This window comes from Chiloscyllium plagiosum, chromosome 5 (assembly GCF_004010195.1).
Source record: "Chiloscyllium plagiosum isolate BGI_BamShark_2017 chromosome 5, ASM401019v2, whole genome shotgun sequence".
Lineage (NCBI taxonomy): Eukaryota > Metazoa > Chordata > Chondrichthyes > Orectolobiformes > Hemiscylliidae > Chiloscyllium > Chiloscyllium plagiosum.
This window is the reverse complement of record NC_057714.1, coordinates 120,095,829-120,114,264: the sequence shown is the minus strand read 5'-3', so window position 1 is coordinate 120,114,264 and position 18,436 is coordinate 120,095,829. Positions and strand designations below refer to the sequence as shown.

Sequence of the window (18,436 nt, the reverse complement as noted above, 5' to 3'; positions counted from 1 at the left end):
TTTTACCCCCACCTCTGACCCTACTAAAACATTTAAATCCTGGAACCTGCAACAGCCAATCCTGTCCCTGTTCTAGCCATGTATAATGGTTTACCTTTTGATTCTTCCTAACAAAATATTTGACCTTACAATGTCCTACATTAAAACTCCATCTTCCAAGTTTTTGCCATTCACCTAACCTGTCTACATCCCCTCACAGGTTCTTTATGTTCACATCACTTTGTGCACCCCCCAACCGCCAACCACCATCTACTTCTGTATCATCAGCAGATTTGGATACATTACACTGTACTGCCTTGTTCGCGTCATTAACATAGATAGCAAATAATTGAAGTCCCAGGACAGATTCTTGTGGTACTTCACTATTTATCCCTTTCCATCTGATAAAATGCCAACTCTCTATCTTCTCTGTGTTAATCGATCCTCAATCCACGCTAATACATTACACCCAATACTGTTAGCTCTATCTTGTGCATTAACCTTTCCTGCAGGACCTTACAAAATACCTTCTGAAATCCAAATGCACCTCTCACCTCTGACTCCCCAAAGCCTGTCCAGCAGCTAGAAGGCACAAGTCAGGAGTGTGATTGCATGCCCCCTACTTGGCTATATGGGAGCAGGAGAAAGTGAGGACTGCAGATGCTGGAGATCAGAGCTGAAAATGTGTTGCTGGAAAAGCAGGTCAGGCAGCATCCAGGGAACAGGAGAATCGACGTTTCAGGCATAAGCCCTTCTTCAGGAGCAGCTCAATCAACACTCAAGAAGCTTGACATCATCCAGGACAAAGCAGGCTGCTTAATTGGTGCAACACCGAGAAGGATACACTCCCACCACCGTATACACTCAGTAGCAGCTGCAAGATGCATTGCAGAAATTCACCAGAGATTCTGATATAACATCTTCAAACCAGTGACCACATCCATCTAGAAGGACAAGGGCAACAGATTCACAGGAATGCCACCACAGGGATCAGTGCTGGGTCCACTTTTGTATATCATTTATCTAGATGATTTAGATGAGAATATGGAAAGTATGATTACTACGTTTGCTGATGACACCAATATTGATGGTAGGCATAGTGAACAGTGAAGAAGGTTATCTAAGATTACATAGAGATCTTGATCAATTGGATCAGTGGGCTGAAAAGTAGTAGATGGAATTTAATTTGGATAAATGCAAGGTATTGCATTTTGGTAAAACAAACCAGGGCGGGACTTGCAATTAAAAGTAGTGTTGTAGAACAGAGAGACCTAGGGTTTCAGGTACATAATTCTTTGAAGTTTGCATCACATTTAGAAAGGTTGGTTAAGAAGGCATTTGACATGTTTGCTTTCATTGCTCAGACCTGTGAGTGTAGGAGTTGGGATGTTATGTTGAGGTTTCATAAGACATTGGTGAGGCCAATCTGAAGTAATGTGTTTTATTATTAAGCTGGAGAGGGTTCAGAAGAGATTCACCAGGATGTTGTCGGGACTAGAGGGTTTGAGTTATCTGTGTAAGCTGGGACTCTCTTCACTGAAGCATGGGAGATTGAGAGGTGACCGGATAGAGGTTTATAAAATAATCAGAGGTGAAGATAAGTTGGAGTGCAGGGATCTTTTCCCTAGGATGGGGGATTTCAAGATAAGCGAGTATATTTTTAAGGTGCAAGGAGAAAGTTTTTTTTAAATGAGCGACAATATTTTTACATAGAGAGCAGTTTGTATGTGGAATGAACTACCAGAGAAAGTGGTGGATACTGGTACAGTTACAATCTTTAAAAGACTTTTAGCTAAGTACATGAATAAGAAATGATTGAATAGAAATGGGCCAAGCACAGGCAGAGGGGCTAGTTTAGTTTAGGATTATGGTTGGCATGGACTGTTTGGACTGAGCAGTCAGTTTCTGTGCTGTATGATTCTATGATTCTACACCTGCTTCTCTTTATTTTGAACAGAGACATTACATTAAGAGTTTTCCAATCAATTGGAATTCTCCCAGACTCCAATAAATTCTATAATATTTCAACCAGTGATTTTTCAAACTGTGCGTCCAATTTCTTTAATAACCTTGGATACAGGCAATCAGGTCCTGACAACTAGTCTGCCTTTAGTCCCATTAGTTTATCAAATTGTTTGTTCTTTGTCATAGAGATTGTTAGATGATTTTTCTTCCCATGAGCACCTTGCATATGTGTTACCTTTCGTACATTTGTCGTGGCCACCATTGTGAAGACCAATACAAAGAAATGGCTTAAATTATCCGCCACTTCCTTGTTCCCTATTGTTAATTCCCCAATTGCATCTTTCTAATGTCCCCACTTACTTTAGCTATTCTCTTATATACCCTTAGAAACTCTTGCTATTTGTTTTTGTATTTCTTGCCAATTTTCTTTCATAATCAATTTTCTCCACCTTTGTTAGAAGCTTGGCTGTCCGGCAGAAAGCAGAGAATGGAAATAAAAGGGCCTTTCTCAGGGAGGCAGCCAGTGACAAGTAGTGTTCCGCAAGACTTAGTGTTTGGACCACAACTTTTCGTTTTATACATTAATGATCTAGATGAAGGAACTGGGGCATTCTGGTAAGTTTGCAGATGATACAAAGATAGATCGAGGCGGGGAACCTGCACAAGAATTTGGACAGGTTAGGAGAGTCGGCAAAGAAGTGGCAGATGGAGTACAACACGGGAAAGTGTGAGGTCATATACCTTGGTCGGAAGAATAGAGGCATGGACTATTTTCTTAATGGGGAGAAAATTCAGAAGTCTGAAGTGCAAAGAGACTTGGGAGTTCTAGTCTAGGATTTTCTCAAGGTAAACTTGCAGGCTGAGTCTCTAGTTCGGAAGCCAGTGCAGTGATGGCATTTATTTTGAGAGGACTTGAATATAGAAGCATTAATATACTTCTGAGCTTCGTTTGTGGATGTTGGGATAATTGCTTCTGTAGTTCAGTACACCAGACACCACCAACTTCATCTGCAAGGACAGTATCGTCAAGCTAGTGGACCTGTGCTTTACCACTCACTTCATCACCTTCAGCAACAAACCTACAGACAAACCAACTGAATACCCATGGGATATCCAATATCAGGGTTCTTAGCAGAGACAGTAATGCAGGACTCGAACAAACAACTCTGCCAACCAAAAAACCAAAACTTTGGTTCTGCTACGTGGATGACACCTTTGTCATCACCACACAAAACAAATTAGAGGAAACCTTCAAGACCATCAATAATACCCTTATTAGTGTAAAAGTCACTAAAAAGGAGGAAAACAAAACAAAGCACCATTCCTAGATGTCACAGTCGAGCAAATAGCCAATGAGGAACTTCAAACTAGTGTCTACAGGAAAACAACACATACGGACCAAATATTGAACTACAGAAGCAATCATCCCAACATCCACAAAAGAAGCTGCATCAGAACATTATTTCAACGAGCCATCACACATTGCAGCACAGAGGAACTACGCAGAGCAGAAGAAAATCACCTACATAGTGTATTCAAATTTCTCAGCAACAAACCCAAACAAGCAGACAAAACACATCCAGAAACCCTAGCCACTCTCCCCTACATCAAAGACATCTCGGAAATGACTGTCAGACTACTCAGACACTTGGCATCATGGTAGCCCACCGACACACTAAAACAGTAGCTAATGAACTTTAAAGACCATATACAGACAACAAGCAAAACTAATGTCATTTACAAAATACCGCACAAGAACTGTAACAAACATTGGACAAACAGGCAGAAAACTAGCCACCAGGACACATGAACATCAATTAGCCACAAAAAGACATGATCCACTCTCACTGGTATCCTTACATACCGATAAGGAAGAACACCGCTTTGACTGGGACAACACATCCATCCTAGGACAAGCCAAACAGAGATACACACGAGAATTCCTAGAAGCATGGCATTCCAACCGGAAATCTATCAACAAACACATTGACTTGGACCCCACTTACTACAGCTGGAGAAAAAGAACCGGAAATGACATCACCTTAGGAAATGATATCACCACAAGAAATGATATCAAGAACCCAAAGAAACCCAAACATATAAATAGAAAGCAAGAATCATCAGCAGTGCTTCGTCTGGAGGCTCACTGAAGATGTTACCTAGTATGTTGACGAAACATCTAAAAATGAAACTTCCAGCTCAGCGAGCAAACCTACATCCATAAAGCATCCATGTTCAGTGGGGAAGGCAAATTGACTGTTGGCTTTTATTTTAAAGGGAATTGAGTTTTAAAAAAAGGAAGGTCTCGCTAAAACTATGAAAATCAGACCACACCTGGAATACTGTGAACAGTTTTGATCCCCTTAGAAAAAGAAATACTGGCATTGGAGGCAGTCAGAGAGAGTTCACTGGGTTGATTCTGCATGTGGAGGATTTTCTTAATGATGAGTAGAGTCATAGGGATGTACAGCATGGAAACAGACCCTTCGGTCCAACCCGTCCATGCCAACCAGATATCCCAACCCAATCTAGTCCCACCTGCCAGCACCCGGCCCATATCCCTCCAAATCCTTCCTATTCATATACCCATCCAAATGCCTCTTAAATGTTGCAATTGTACAAGCCTCCACTACATCCTCTGGCAGCTCATTCCATACACGTATCACCCTCTGCTTGAAAATGTTGCCCCTTAGATCTCTTTTATATCTTTTCCCTCTCACCCTAAACCTATGCCCTCTAGTTCTGGACTCCCCGACCCCAGGGAAAAGACTTTGCCTATTTATCCTATCCAGAAGTTGAGTAGTTTGGACTTGTACTGATTACAGTTCACAGTAATGAGAGGAGACATGATTGAAACATGCAAGATTGTTAAGGTGTTTAACAGTTTAGATGTGGAGAATTTATTTTCCCTTGTGGGAGAGTCTAGGACCAGTGGGCATGATCTCAGTGAAGGGGGTTCCCATTTAAGACAGGGATGAAGAGTAATTTCTTCTCACAGAATTTTGTGCATCTGTGGAATTCTTCACCACAGAGAGCTGTTGAAGCTGCATCATTATATTATATTCATGGCTGGGATAGACAGAGTTTTAATCAATAAGAAAATCAAGGATTATAGGTAGAAGGCAAGAAGTTGCAGTTGAGAATTGTCAGATCCTTTTGAATGGCAGAATAGAGTCAATAGACCAAAAGGCTACTTCTGCTCCGACATCTTTTGGTCTTACATTCAAATTGGCAGGCTGTAACTAGTGTTTAGCTGCAAAGATCAGTGCTGAAGCATCAGCTATCTACAGTCTATACTAATGACTTGACGTGAAGAGATAAGTAATGGTGTAGTTAAGAACTGAGTCTACATGAATGTAGGTATAGAATTAAAGTATGGAGAGTGAGTTAGCAATGAAATAAAAACAGATTAAGTGATGGGGCAAAAAATTGACAAATGGAATGTACTGTTACGAAGTTTTGTGATTATTTACTTTTTAACTGAGCACAGAAAATTGGAATATTTATTGAAGGACGTAAAACTTCTAAATATTGATGCTCAAAGAGGCTTGGGTGTTTCCATACACAGAATGATTATCAGAATACAAAATGCATGTGACCGGTGCAGAAATGACACAAGGGTTGAACACTGTTTCTATGCTGTATGACTCTATGACTCTGGCTTCACAAAAGATGATACAAATACCCCCTCTCCCCCACAAATGTTAGGGCAATGAAGGCACGGTGGCTCAGTGGTTAGCACTGCTGCCCCATAGCACCAGGGACCTGGGTTCTATTCCATCCTCGGGCGACTGTGTGGTGTTTGCACGTTCTCCCTGTGTCTGCATGGGTTTCCTCCAGGTGCTGTGGTTTCCTCCCACAATCCAAAAATGTGCAGGTTAGGTGAATTGTCCATGCTAAATTGCCCATAATGTTCAGGGATGTCTAGGTAAGGTGCATTGGTCAGGGGTAAATATGGGGGAATACTTCTAGTGGATTACTCTTCCAAGGGTCAGTGTCTTGCTTGTTGGGCCAAAGGGCCTGTTTCCACACTGTAGGGATTCTATGAAAGAAGGTCTAGTGAAAGGGTGAAATTGTTGGAAATCGATATGTTAAGAAAATGATGCATGTAAAATTAATTGAGTTAAAGGCTGACAAATCCCAAAGCCATAATAGTGACCCCAGAGTACTAAAGACTGTTAACTTTGAAATATTAGATACATTGATGGTTATCTTCCAAATCTCCCTTATGGCATTGTGGGTCAACCCACAGCGGATGGACTGCAGCAGTTTAATATGGCATCTCACCATCACCTTCTCAAGGGCAAGTAGAGACGGGCAGTACATACTGGCTAGCCAGCGGCGCCCACATCCCACAAGAATGAATTTTAAGAAAAATTCTGGAAAGTCTGGAGCAATTCTTACAGGTCAGAGGGTGACCTATGTAACCCCACTATTTAAGAGGGAAGGAAGAGATCAAATCCCCAGTAGAGATGAAAATGCTGGAGTCCATTATAAAAGATGTGATAAAGAAATATTTGGAAAACATTAACAGTATTGGACAAAGCCAGAAAGGGTTTATGAATAACAAACCATGTTGATCAAATCAACTGGAGATTTTTGAGGATGCACCTAGTAGAGTAGATAATGGATGTGGTGTATTTGGATTTTCAGAAGGCTTTTGATATGTCTCTCATAAGAGGTTAGTGGGCAAAGTTAAAGTAGGTGGAACAGGTGCAATATATTGGCATGGATCAATAATTGGTTGACAGGCAAGAAACAGAGAGTGTGTTTTTGCAATGTTTGTGAAGGTTTGTAGCTCAGGTTGAGGTTTAGGGTGTAGGTTTGCTCGCTGAGCTGGGTTTGCTCGCTGAGCTGTAGGTTTGATATCCAGACGTTTCATTCCTGGCTAGGTAACATCATCATTGGTGACCTCCAAGTGAAGCGAAGCTGTTGTCTCCTGCTTTCTAGTTATAAGTTTGTCCTGAATGGGGTTTCTGGGGTTTGTGGTGATGTCATTTCCTGTTCGTTTTCTGAGGGTTGATAGATGGTATCTAGATCTATGTGTTTGTTTATGGCATTGTGGTTGGAGTGCCAGGTCTCTAGAAATTCTCTGGCATGTCTTTGCTTAGCCTGTCCCAGGATAGATGTGTTGTCCCAGTCGAAATGGTGTTTTTTTCCTCTGTATGTAGGACTACGAGGGAGAGAGGGTCATGCCTTTTTGTGGCTAGCTGGTGTTTGTGTATCCTGGTGGCTAACTTTCTTCCTGTTTGCCCTACGTAGTGTTTGTGGCAGTCCTTGCATGGAATTTTGTAGACAACGTTGGTTTTGTCCAGAGACTGTGTATAGATAGCTCTTTTTCCAAGTGAAAGCCAATGTGACTAAAGGGGTACCACAAGGATCACAGCTTGGGCCCAGTAGCCAATCTTGATATATATAAATGACCTGATAAAGGAATAAAATGAAACATTTCCAAATTTGCTAACGTCACAAAATTGGGCAGATCATCAGTTGTGAAGAGAATGCAAAGAGATGGATTCAAACAAGTTGAAAAAGTGAGCAAACACATGGCAGAAGCAGTACAGCATGGTTAAATATGTAGTTACACGCTGGTGAGAAAAACAGAAAGGAAGAGTATTATTTAAATGGTGATATATTAGGAAGTGTGGATATACAACATGATCTAGATATCATTGTAAATCAGTCAATGAAAGAAGAGAGACAGGTGCCGCAAGCAATTAGGGAGACAAATGGTATGGTGACCTTCATTGCAAGAGGATTTGAGTTCAGAAGTAGGGATCTTATTGCAGTTATGCTGGGCATTGGTGAGATCACAGGTGGAGTATAGAATGCAGTTTTAGTCTTTCTACCTAAGAAAGGACAGGGTTGTCATAGAGAGAGCGTAGTGGAGGTCCAACAGATTCATACCAGGGCTGACATCGCTGTTCTCTGCGGACAGATGGTTCAACTGGGCTTGAATTCACTAGAATTTAGAGGGATGAAAGGGGCACTGATTGAAATGTATAAAATTCTAACAATCTGAGCAGACTAGATGCAGGGAGGATGTATTTGCTGGTTGGGGAGTCTAGAACCAGGGCACACAGTCTTCGGAACTGGAATAGACCATTTAGGACTGAGATGAGGAAAGATTTCCTTATGGAAAGGATAATGAACATAGAACAACACAGCGCAGAACAGGCCCTTCGGCCCTCGATGTTGCGCCGACCTGTTCAATCTGATTAACTGCATACTATAGCATAGTTTACAGCCTATCTGCAGTACTATTCAATCTGATTAACTGCATACTATAGCATAGTTTACAGCCTATCTGCAGTACTTTGCTCCTACTTGTGGAATGCACTTCCATAGAAGGTTATCAAGACTGTGTCACTGAATATATACAAGAAAAAGACATTTTAAAAACATTATGGAATATGGGGAGGAAACAGGTTTGTTGCTTTAAGATAGAGGATCAGCTATGATCATATTGAGTGGTGGAGCATTCCCAAAGGGCTTCTATTTGTATGCTACAAAGAAGACATAGCAAGTTGAAAATAAACTCTTTTTATTTTATCATATAGTTAGTTTGTCTTTCATCCTGCAGTCCCATCTTTAAACAGACTGTGCTTTCCGTCACTTAAGTATTATGTCAGCTTTCTTTCTGCTTTTTTGCATCTTCGAGAGGTGGCGTTTATAAGATGCTCATTCTATCTTGGAACCTTGATTATCCGAATATCAGTTATCTGAATTTTGGATTATCCGAACAAGGTCTTAAGGTCCCATAAAAACATTACATCAAAGAAGTAAGTGAATTCGGATTACCTGTACTAAAGAACATGTGAAAACACTGGCAAAAACAAAGACACACAAGCATCTCAAGCAATAGCAACTGGATTTTTTTTAAACATAAAGGTTAGTTACATAGTCCTTTCCAAAAGTAAGTGCTTTATTTCCATCACTTTACTGGTCCATGCATGATAAAATGGCAGAGGAGGTAAACACATGTACAAGGCATTGCTTCTGTCAATCTATTGCAAAACTGAGTTCAGTGGAAACTGACAATTACTCTCATGATTGTTGAAGCTGTTCTGGACCTTGCTTAATGCTGGGGTTTCATATATTTATGTGATGGTAAGGGTTTAGTCGTTCTCAGTTTAACCTGCAATTTGCAGAATGCAAAGATTAGTTTGTTTAAGTAGCAGACTCATCAAAATTATAGATTTAAACAAATCTCTGGTAGAGCACAGTACTAGATCAGTATGGCTTCCCTTGTTTAGGATAAAATCGATTATCAGAATATCAAATACCTGAACAAAATACTTCCCGCCCGACTCATAGAGTCATAGAAATGTACAATACGGAACAGACTCTTCGGTCCAACTCGTTCACACTGACCAGATATCTCAACCCAATCTCGTCCTACCTGCCAGCACCCGGCCCATATCCCTCCAAACCCTTCCTATTCATATACCCATCCAAATGCCTTTTAAATGGCGCAATTGTACCAGACTCCACTACTTCCTCTGGCAGCTCATTCTATACACGTACCACCCTCTGCGTGAAAAGGTTGCCTTAGGTCTCTTTTATATCTTTCCCCTCTCACTCTAAACCTATGCCCTCTAGTTCTGGACTCCCCCACTCCAGGGAAAAGACTTTGTCTATTTATCCTATGCATGCCCCTCTTAATTTTGTGAATCTCTTTAAGGTCACCCCTGAGCCTCCGTTGCTCCAAGGAAAACAGCCCCAGCCTGTTCAGCCTCTCCCTCTCACTCAAATCCTCCAACCCTGGCAACATCCTTGTAAATCTTTTCTGAACCCTTTCAACTTTCACAACATCTTTCCGATAGGAAGGAGACCAGAATTGCACGCAATATTCCAATAGTGTCCTAACCAATGTCCTGTACAGCCACAACATGACCTTCCAATTCCTGTACTCAATACCCTGACCAATAAAGAAAAGCATACCAAACACCTTCTTCACTATCCTATCTACCTGCGACTTCACTTTCTAGGAGCTATGAATCTGCACTCCAAGGTCTCTTAGTTCAGCAACACTCCTAGGACGTTACCATCAAGTGTATAAGTCCTGCTAAGATTTGCTTTCCCAAAATGCAACACCTCGCATTTATCTGAATTAATCTCCATCTGCCACTTCTCAGCCCATTGGCCCATCTGATCAAGATCCCGTTGTAATCTGAGGTAACCTTCTTCCTGTCCACTATACCTCCAATTTTGGTGTCATCAGCAAACTTACTAACTATACTTCTTATGCTTGCATCCAAGTCATTTATATAAATGATGAAAAGTAGAGGACCCAGCACCGATCCTTGTGGCACTCCACTGGTCACAGGCTTCCAGTCTGAAAAACAACCCTCTACCACCACCCCCTGTCTTCTACCTTTGAGCCAATTCTTTATCCAAATGGCTAGTTCTCCCTGTATTCCATGAGATCTAACCTTGCTAACAAGTCTCCCATGGGGAACCTTGTCGAACGCCTTGCTGAAGTCCATATAGATCATATTTACCGCTCTGCCCTCTTCAATCCTCTTTGTTACTTCTTCAAAAACTCAGTCAAGTTTGTGAGACATGATTTCCCATGCACAAAGCCATGTTGACTATCCCGAATCAGTCCTTGCCTTTCCAAATACATGTATATCCTGTCTCTCAGGATACCCTCCAACAACTTGCTCACCACCGACGTCAGGCTCACTGGTCATAGTTCCCTGGCTTGTCCTTACCACCCTTCTTAAACAGTGGCACCATGTTTGCCAACCTCCAGTCTTCCGCCACCTCACCTGTGACTATCGATGATACAAATATCTCAGCAAGAGGCCCAGCAATCACCTCCCTAGCTTTCTCACAGAGTTCTAGGGTACACCTAATCAGGTCTTGGGGATTTAACGACCTTTATGTATTTCAAGACATCCAGCACTTCCTCCTCTGTAATATGGACATTTTGCAAGATGTCACCATCTATTTCCCTACATTTTATATCTTCCATGTCCTTTTACACAGTCAATACTATGCAAAATACTCATTTAGTTTCTCCTCCATTTTCTGGGGCTCCGCACAAAGGTCACCTTGCTGATCTTTGAGGGGCCCTATTCTCTCCCTAGTTACCCTTTAGTTCTTAATGTATTTGTAAAAACCCTTTGGATTCTCCTTAATTCTATTAGCCAAAGCTATCTCATGTCCCCTTTTTGCCCTCCTGATTTCCCTCTTAAGTATACTCCTACTGCCTTTATACTCTTCTAAGGATTCATTCGATCTATCCTGTCTATATCTTACATATGCTTCCTTCTTTTTCTTAACCAAGCCCTCAATTTCTTTAGTCATCCAGCATTCCCTGTACCTCCCAGCTTTTCCTTTCACCCTAACAGGAATATACTTTCTCTGGATTCTCATTATCTCATTTCTGAAGGCTTCCCATTTTCCAGCCGTCCCTTTACCTGCAAACATCTGCCCCCTATCAGCTTTTGAAAGGTCTTGCCCAACACTGTCAAAATTGGCCTTTCCCCAATTTAGAACTTCAAGTTTTAGATCTAGTCTATCCTTTTCCATCAATATCTTAAATCTAGTAGAATTATGGTTGCTGGCCCCAAAGTCCTCCCCCAGTGACACCCCCGTCACCTGCCCTGCCTTATTTCCCAAGAGTAGGTCAAGTTTTACACCTTCTGTAGTAGGTACATCCACATATTGAATCAGAAAATTTTCTTGTATACACTTAACAAATTCCTCTCCATCTAAACCTTTAACACTATGGCAGTCCCAGTCTATGTTTGGAAGGTTAAAGACTTGTTTGGATAATTGAGGTTCCTCTGTAATTAGCAAGTTCAGTGAATATTTTGGAAGGCAAATGGCATGCTGATCTTTATTGCAATGGAATTAGACTACAGGAATAAAGAAGTCTTGATACAATTGTTCAGACTTTTCAGTTGATCATATCTGGGATACTTTATGCAGTTTTGGTCTCCATATTCAAGCAACAATAATACATGTCATCCATTTTAATGCATTTTTGTGGTCAAAAGACTCTTGATCATCCTTATCATGGTTATTCTCTTATGTTTGCTTATGTTGAATAGATGCCACAATCCAGAAGTTGTTCAAAGCAGTAGCCCAGAATGATTGGAAAACTCTCATCTGCATTCTCAACAAAGAAAACTTTAGTGAATCAGAATTCCATCTGGAAGATTATGAGATACATTTGGATGCATTTGTGAGGAACGAGAATGGCTTCACACTTCTTCACCAAGCAGTCTGTGCAAACAGACCAGAGATGATAGACTTTTTGTGGTATCTTTCTGACGCTTGGGAATGTCTGGTAGACTTGACTATTGACTCTCCATGGTGCCCAAAATGGCCTGTTGAGATCCTTCAACAAAAGCCAGTGGATAGTGAATTAGTGGGACATCTTTCTGGTAAGAATGCTATGCAAATGGCAGAAATACTAGGTTACCATAAAGTGTTGAAGGCATTAAATGCCAAAGTAAAGCTTCAGTCATCTTTGTTGAACATTCATTGTGCTGTGAAATTGAAAGACACTGAATGGCTGAAGAACATCATATTAGAATCGCAATGTATAAAGACAATTGTCAATGATTGCATGGAGAACATGGTCACTCCACTATGGTTGGCTTGTACCAAAGGGGATTTGCAGACTGTGAAGCTTTTAATAGACTTTGGAGCAGATACCAATATGAATTCCACAAATGAACAGGAGCAAACTATCCTGCACAGAGCAGTGTGCTTTGGAAACATAGCAGTGGTTCAGTATCTCATTGAGGGCAATTATCTTGGGGTCGATGTCAAAGACAGATATGGTTGCACACCCTTGTATTATGCTTTGCAGCTGAATCTTCCAAGAATGTCCAAGCTTCTACTCATGTGTGGGGCTGATTTGGATTTACAGTGTGTTAACCCCCACACACTCACAACAGATTCTGCCAGACTTCTACTGGAACGTTTAGAGTTTCAGCGCCTGAGACAGATCCTGCTTGAGAGTCCACAGCTGGAAGCAGAAATTGATGATTTCCCTATAGAAGTGGATGAAAGCACATCCTTTAGTGGAGTGCCTATCAGAATCATGTCCTGGCCTTTTAGTCTTACAGGATCAGCTGTATTCCATAGCTGTTTGATGCAAGGGTTCTCATGTGTTTCCATGAAACCAAGAACTGAGCTGATTGTTCATTATTACTTCAATTTATCTCATTTCTGATTGTTAGTATAGACTGCTCTTAAGAAAATGGAATTGTAAGAACAAGAATAGTCATTCACTTAGTCTAGCTTCCTTAGTCCTAAATCTACTTGCTTTATGCTGACTTTACTTCCTTTATCGTACTTTGCTTACTTATATAACTTTATTATATTGACCCTGACTTTCAGTTATTCCTGCTTTTCTCAGTTAATCCTTTCTTCCAAAAAACATACTTTTTAAAATCTTGATACAATCAACTCACCACTTCCCTGTGATGTGACTAATATGTTTTTCCTTATCAGCAGTACCCCGATTAGGTGCAGCTGTTAATCTCTGCCTTCTCTCTCGTTGCTGAGTTGAAGCTGAAGTGCTAGCCTCTCAATCCTGGGCCTTAATGTATCTTATTGCTGCTTCCCTTCTTATTGCTTTACTGTAACTAAAATGCCACTCACAAATCATTTTGGAAACTGATGAGGGCACCGGTTCCTCAGGGAGTGCAGTCAGAGCCACATTTGTGATATCTCTTGTATTGGAGGAAAGGAAGAAGAAGAAGAAGAATGGAGGAACAATAGTGATAAGGGATTAATTGATTAGGAGAACAGGCAGGTGATTCTTCGATCATCAATTGTGACTGCAGAATGGCATGTTGCCTCACTGGTGCCAGGTTCAGACATTCTTCTGGGGGAAAGTGAACAGCTATAAATCATGAAGGGCTTTTGCCCAAAACATCGATTTTCCTGCTCCTCGGATGCTGCCTGACCTGCTGTGCTTTTCCAGCACCACTCTAAGCTAGACTCTGATTTCCAGCATCTGCGGTCCTTGTTTTTACCACCGCTATAAATCATGGTCAGTGTTGGTACCAGTGATTTAGATAGGTTGCAACCTCGGGATTATTCTCTGTGCCATGTGCTAGTGAGGTCAGAATTAAGAAAATAAACAGCTGAAGCACCGTTATAGGAGGGTGGGATTCCAACATATGGATCATTGGGATATCCTCCAGAATCTGTACAAAAAGCATGTGTTCCAAGTAAATTTGCACCAATATTCTTGCAGAGAGATTTGCTAGTGCCACGCAGGACAGTTTAAAGTAGTGTGGCAGAGAGGTGGGAACCAGAGCAGTTGGTCAGCTTGTGGCATATTAGAACTGAAGAGAATCTAGTAAGTGTAGGAAGAACAGACAAGGCTGGGTTAATGAACATGGTGGGACTGTGTTTGGAAATATTTTAATGGAAGGAGTATAACAGATAAGGAAGTTGAGCTTAGTACATGGAACTATGATATTTCAGTCATTATAGAAACCTAATTGAGAGAAGGTCAGGTGTGGCAGCACAATATTCCAGAGTTTAGATGTTTCAGGTGTGATAAAGAGAGATATAAAAGTGGTGAAGGAGTGCATTACTGATTAAGGAGAATATCACAACTACACAAAAGGAGGATATCTTTGAGGGCTTATCCAATGAGGTAATATGGATAGAATTTAGGAATATGAAAGGTGCAATCATTATGATGGGGTTATACTATAGGCCTCCCAACAGTGAGTGGTAATTAGAACTGAAGTATAAACAGATGGTGGAAGATGTAAAAGCAACTGAGTTGCGGTAGTAGCTGATATTACTTCCCCTGATATTCACTGGGACTCCCTTAGTGCCAGGGCCTTGGATGGGGCAGAATTTGTTAGGTACATTCAGGTGGGATTCTTGAAACGATTTGTAGTAGTCCAGCTAGTGAAAGAACATAGAACATAGAAGAATACAGCGCAGTACAGGCCCTTCAGCCCCTGATGTTGCGCCGATCCAAGCCCAACTAACCTACACTAGCCCACTATCCTCCATATGCCTATCCAATGCCCGCTTAGATGCCCATAATGAGGGAGAGTCCACCACTGCTACTGGCAGGGCATTCCACGAACTCACGACTCGCTGAGTAAAGAACCTACCCCTAACATCTGTCCTATACCTACCCCCCCTTAATTTAAAGCTATGCCCCCTTGCCAGAAGATAGAAAGGATCAAAGCTTGAACTTCAGAGTTGTTGGATATCAGAATCATTTCCAGGACAGGAGATGGTTATTTAAACTTTTGCATGCCAAAATAATTGGGATCAATGCCTTTGCAGGGAAGTTGAAAAAGATTTAATCAAAATTGGAAGGGAGTGGGTTCCAACATATAGAAATAGAAAAGATGTATAAAGGAGTGAAAGTATTGACTAGCACTAGATTAAAGAAGGAAGTAGCAGGTTAAGGCCAACAAGGAACATAAGACATTCCTAACCTGTGTCTATGTAAACACACAAAAATGTGTTATAAATAAAGTTTGTGAGCTGAAAGCACAAACAATCATGTGGAAACAGCATGTTGTGGCAAACCAAATAACAGAACATTGCTTAAAAAGTGGTCATCCGCAAACTTGCTCACCCAACCTTCTAACCCCTCCTCCAGGTCATTTATAAAAATGACAAACAGCAATGGTCCCAAAACAGATCCTTGCGGAACACCGCTAGTGACGGCACTCCAAGATGAACCTTTGCCATCAACTACTACCCTCTGTCTTCTTCCGGCCAGCCAACTCCTAATCCAAACCTCCAACTCACCCTCAATGCCATAATGCCATTTTTGTTTTATTCACTTGTCACGTGTGGGCATCGTTTACATTTTGTATTGGAGAATTAGCTTGGCCAGGTGATCGAAGTTTCAGTGGGAGACCATTTTGGGAACAGTGATCATAATTCTGTAAGTTTCAATGTAGGTATAGAGTAGGATAGGACTGGTCATCAGGTGAAAGTGCTAAAATAGAAGAAGACTAATTATAGCAGTAATAGGTCAGAACTGGAAAATTTGGATTGGAGGTAGCTATTCGAAGGTAAATTCACATCTGACATGTGGGAGATTGTTAAAAGTCAGTTGGCCAGAGTTCAGGACCAACATATTCCTCTGAGGATTAAAGATAAGGATGGCAAGATTTGGGAATCTTAGATAATGAGAGATGTTGCAAATTCAGTTAAAAAGAACAAAGAAGCTGCTCTATAAAGGTAACAGAAAATAATTTAAGAAATAAATTAGGAGGGATAGAAGGGGCCATGGAATGTCCTTGGCAAGTAGGATTATGGAGACTCCCTTTTTTATGTGTATTGGGAGCCAGTGGGTAACAAGGGAAAGAGTAGGTCTACTCTAGGACAAAGGAAGGAATTTAAATGTGACAGAGAATGTGGGTGAGGTCTTTAATGAGTACATTACATTGATGCGTTTAGAGAGGAGTTTGTTGATACTCTAAGGCATGTCAATATTAAGAAGGAGAGGTGATGGGTGTATTGAAAAACATTAGGGTAGCTACGTCCCAGGGTCTGATGGGATCTATCACAAGGTACTGAAGGTGGCAGAGGAGGAGATTGCTGAAACCTTGATAGAGATCTTTGTATCCTTTTTAACCACAGGCAAGGTCCCAGACACTGGAGATTAGCCTCAAAACAAACAACAGGATAATTACCTTTGAAACCCATCTAGAACGATAAAGGCAACAGATACATGGGAACACCACCACCTTCAAGTTCCCCTCCAAACTAATCACCATCCTGACTTGGAAATACATCGCTGTTCCTTCACTGTCACGGAGTTAAAATTCTGGAATTCCCTCCCTAATGGCATAGTGTGAAAACCTACAGCAGGTGGACTGCATTAGTTCATGAAAGCAGCTCACCACAACCTTCTCAAGGGGCAACTAGGACGGGCAATAAATGCTGGCAGTCAACGATGCCCACACGTGACAAGTGAATAAAACAAAAATCTACAAGGCTGAGATCCTCATAGATAGCATATATAATGACGTGGTCACATCATGGGTAAAGAATGAATGGGCAGAAAGCAAATTGGTAGCAACACAAGTGGGTAACATGGAAGAGAAGGCATACAGCACACTTGTCTTCATCAGTCAGGACATTGAGTATAAAAGTTAACAAGTCATGCTGCAACTGTATAGGATTTGATCTGGCCACATTTGAAGTACTGTGCACATTTTTGTTTGCTGCATTAGATGAAGGATGTGAAGGATTTGTAGAGGGCACAGAAGAGGTTTACCAGGATGTTGCCTGGATTAGAGTGTATTATCTATAGGAGAGGTAGGACAAACTTGGATTGTTTTCACGACAGCATAGGAGGCTGACGAGTGGCCTCATAGAAATGTTTTAAATTATGAAGGGCACGTATAGGATGGATAATCAAGGGTTTTTTTTTCCCCTAGGTGGAGAAATGTCAAATACCAGGCAGCATAGGTTTTAGGTGAGAGGAGGCAAGTTTAAAGAAGTGAAGCAAAGTTTTTTACACAAAGGTTTCTGGAATGTGCTGCCAGGACAAGTGTAGAAACAGATATGATAGCAAAGTTGAGGCATTTACGCAGACACATAAAGAAGCAGGGAATATACATTGCAGACCATGTGCAAGCAGATGGGATTTGTTTAGAATGACATCATGATTGGCACAGACATGGTTGCCTGAAGGGCCTGTTTCTGTGTTGAACTGTTCTATGTTCTATGATGGGGGATGTGGTCTGGTAATCATAATTTAATGTGGAAAGATTGCAAGCAAGACCCCACATGAAGTAATATTTGGGTTACTCCCAGTGCCACTTGCAAGTGGGTACAGAAATAGAAGAATAATGTAAATGAATGTGTGGCTGTTAAGATGTAGAAGAATTAATATGGAACAATGGGACTGGCACTGGGGAAGACAGCACCTGTAAAAGCAATAAGGACTGCATCTGAACAAAGCCGGGATTCAGTTTCTTGCAAGACATTTTGCTATTGCTACTGAGAAGGCTTTAAAGTTACATGGCAAGGGTGTGGGAACCAAGGTAGAGTAGTCGAGAAGACCAGTGTTCACAAAATATTTTGATATAAATCTAGCGGTAGAGGAGACAATAGAAAGTTGGTAAGTGATATCAGTTTTTAAAAAAAGAATATGTAGTCTAAATCAGGATTACAGTGCATGTATATAAAGGTACACAATATAGTCTTAATAACTCAGGAAGTCCGACTGGAAAGGATCATCATTCATTGTTAAACACCAAAATAGAGCTACTACTCATTTGTAGTGGTAACCCTGGATCTGTTTAATAAAGGGCTTAGGTAATGATTTCTAGGTGGACAGGCCCTTGCCTGTTATCAAGGAAATTCGTACCCAACAAGTTCCATGAGGAGATTAATTAATGATTCCCCTTGGGCCTTATAGGTGTTATCACAATAGTAAATAAGATAGGGAAGTTACAGGTGCAGATTGCCACCTGCAACTTTGATGTGGCAATAACAAAAACCTAGCTCAGGAAAGGGC

At 41.1% G+C, this 18,436-nt stretch overlaps 1 protein-coding gene across 1 annotated transcript in view; it reads left to right on the top strand.

The window, feature by feature from the left end:
* LOC122550194 overlaps positions 1-13,829 on the top strand; it is a 19,813-nt gene extending 5,984 nt beyond the window's left edge. Inside the window, exon 2 of the mRNA XM_043690934.1 lies at positions 12,009-13,829. Within this exon, the coding sequence (XP_043546869.1) occupies positions 12,009-13,141 (1,133 nt within the window). The 3' untranslated portion in view covers positions 13,142-13,829. The remainder of the gene's footprint in view (positions 1-12,008) is intronic.
* Positions 13,830-18,436: the final 4,607 nt, after the last annotated feature.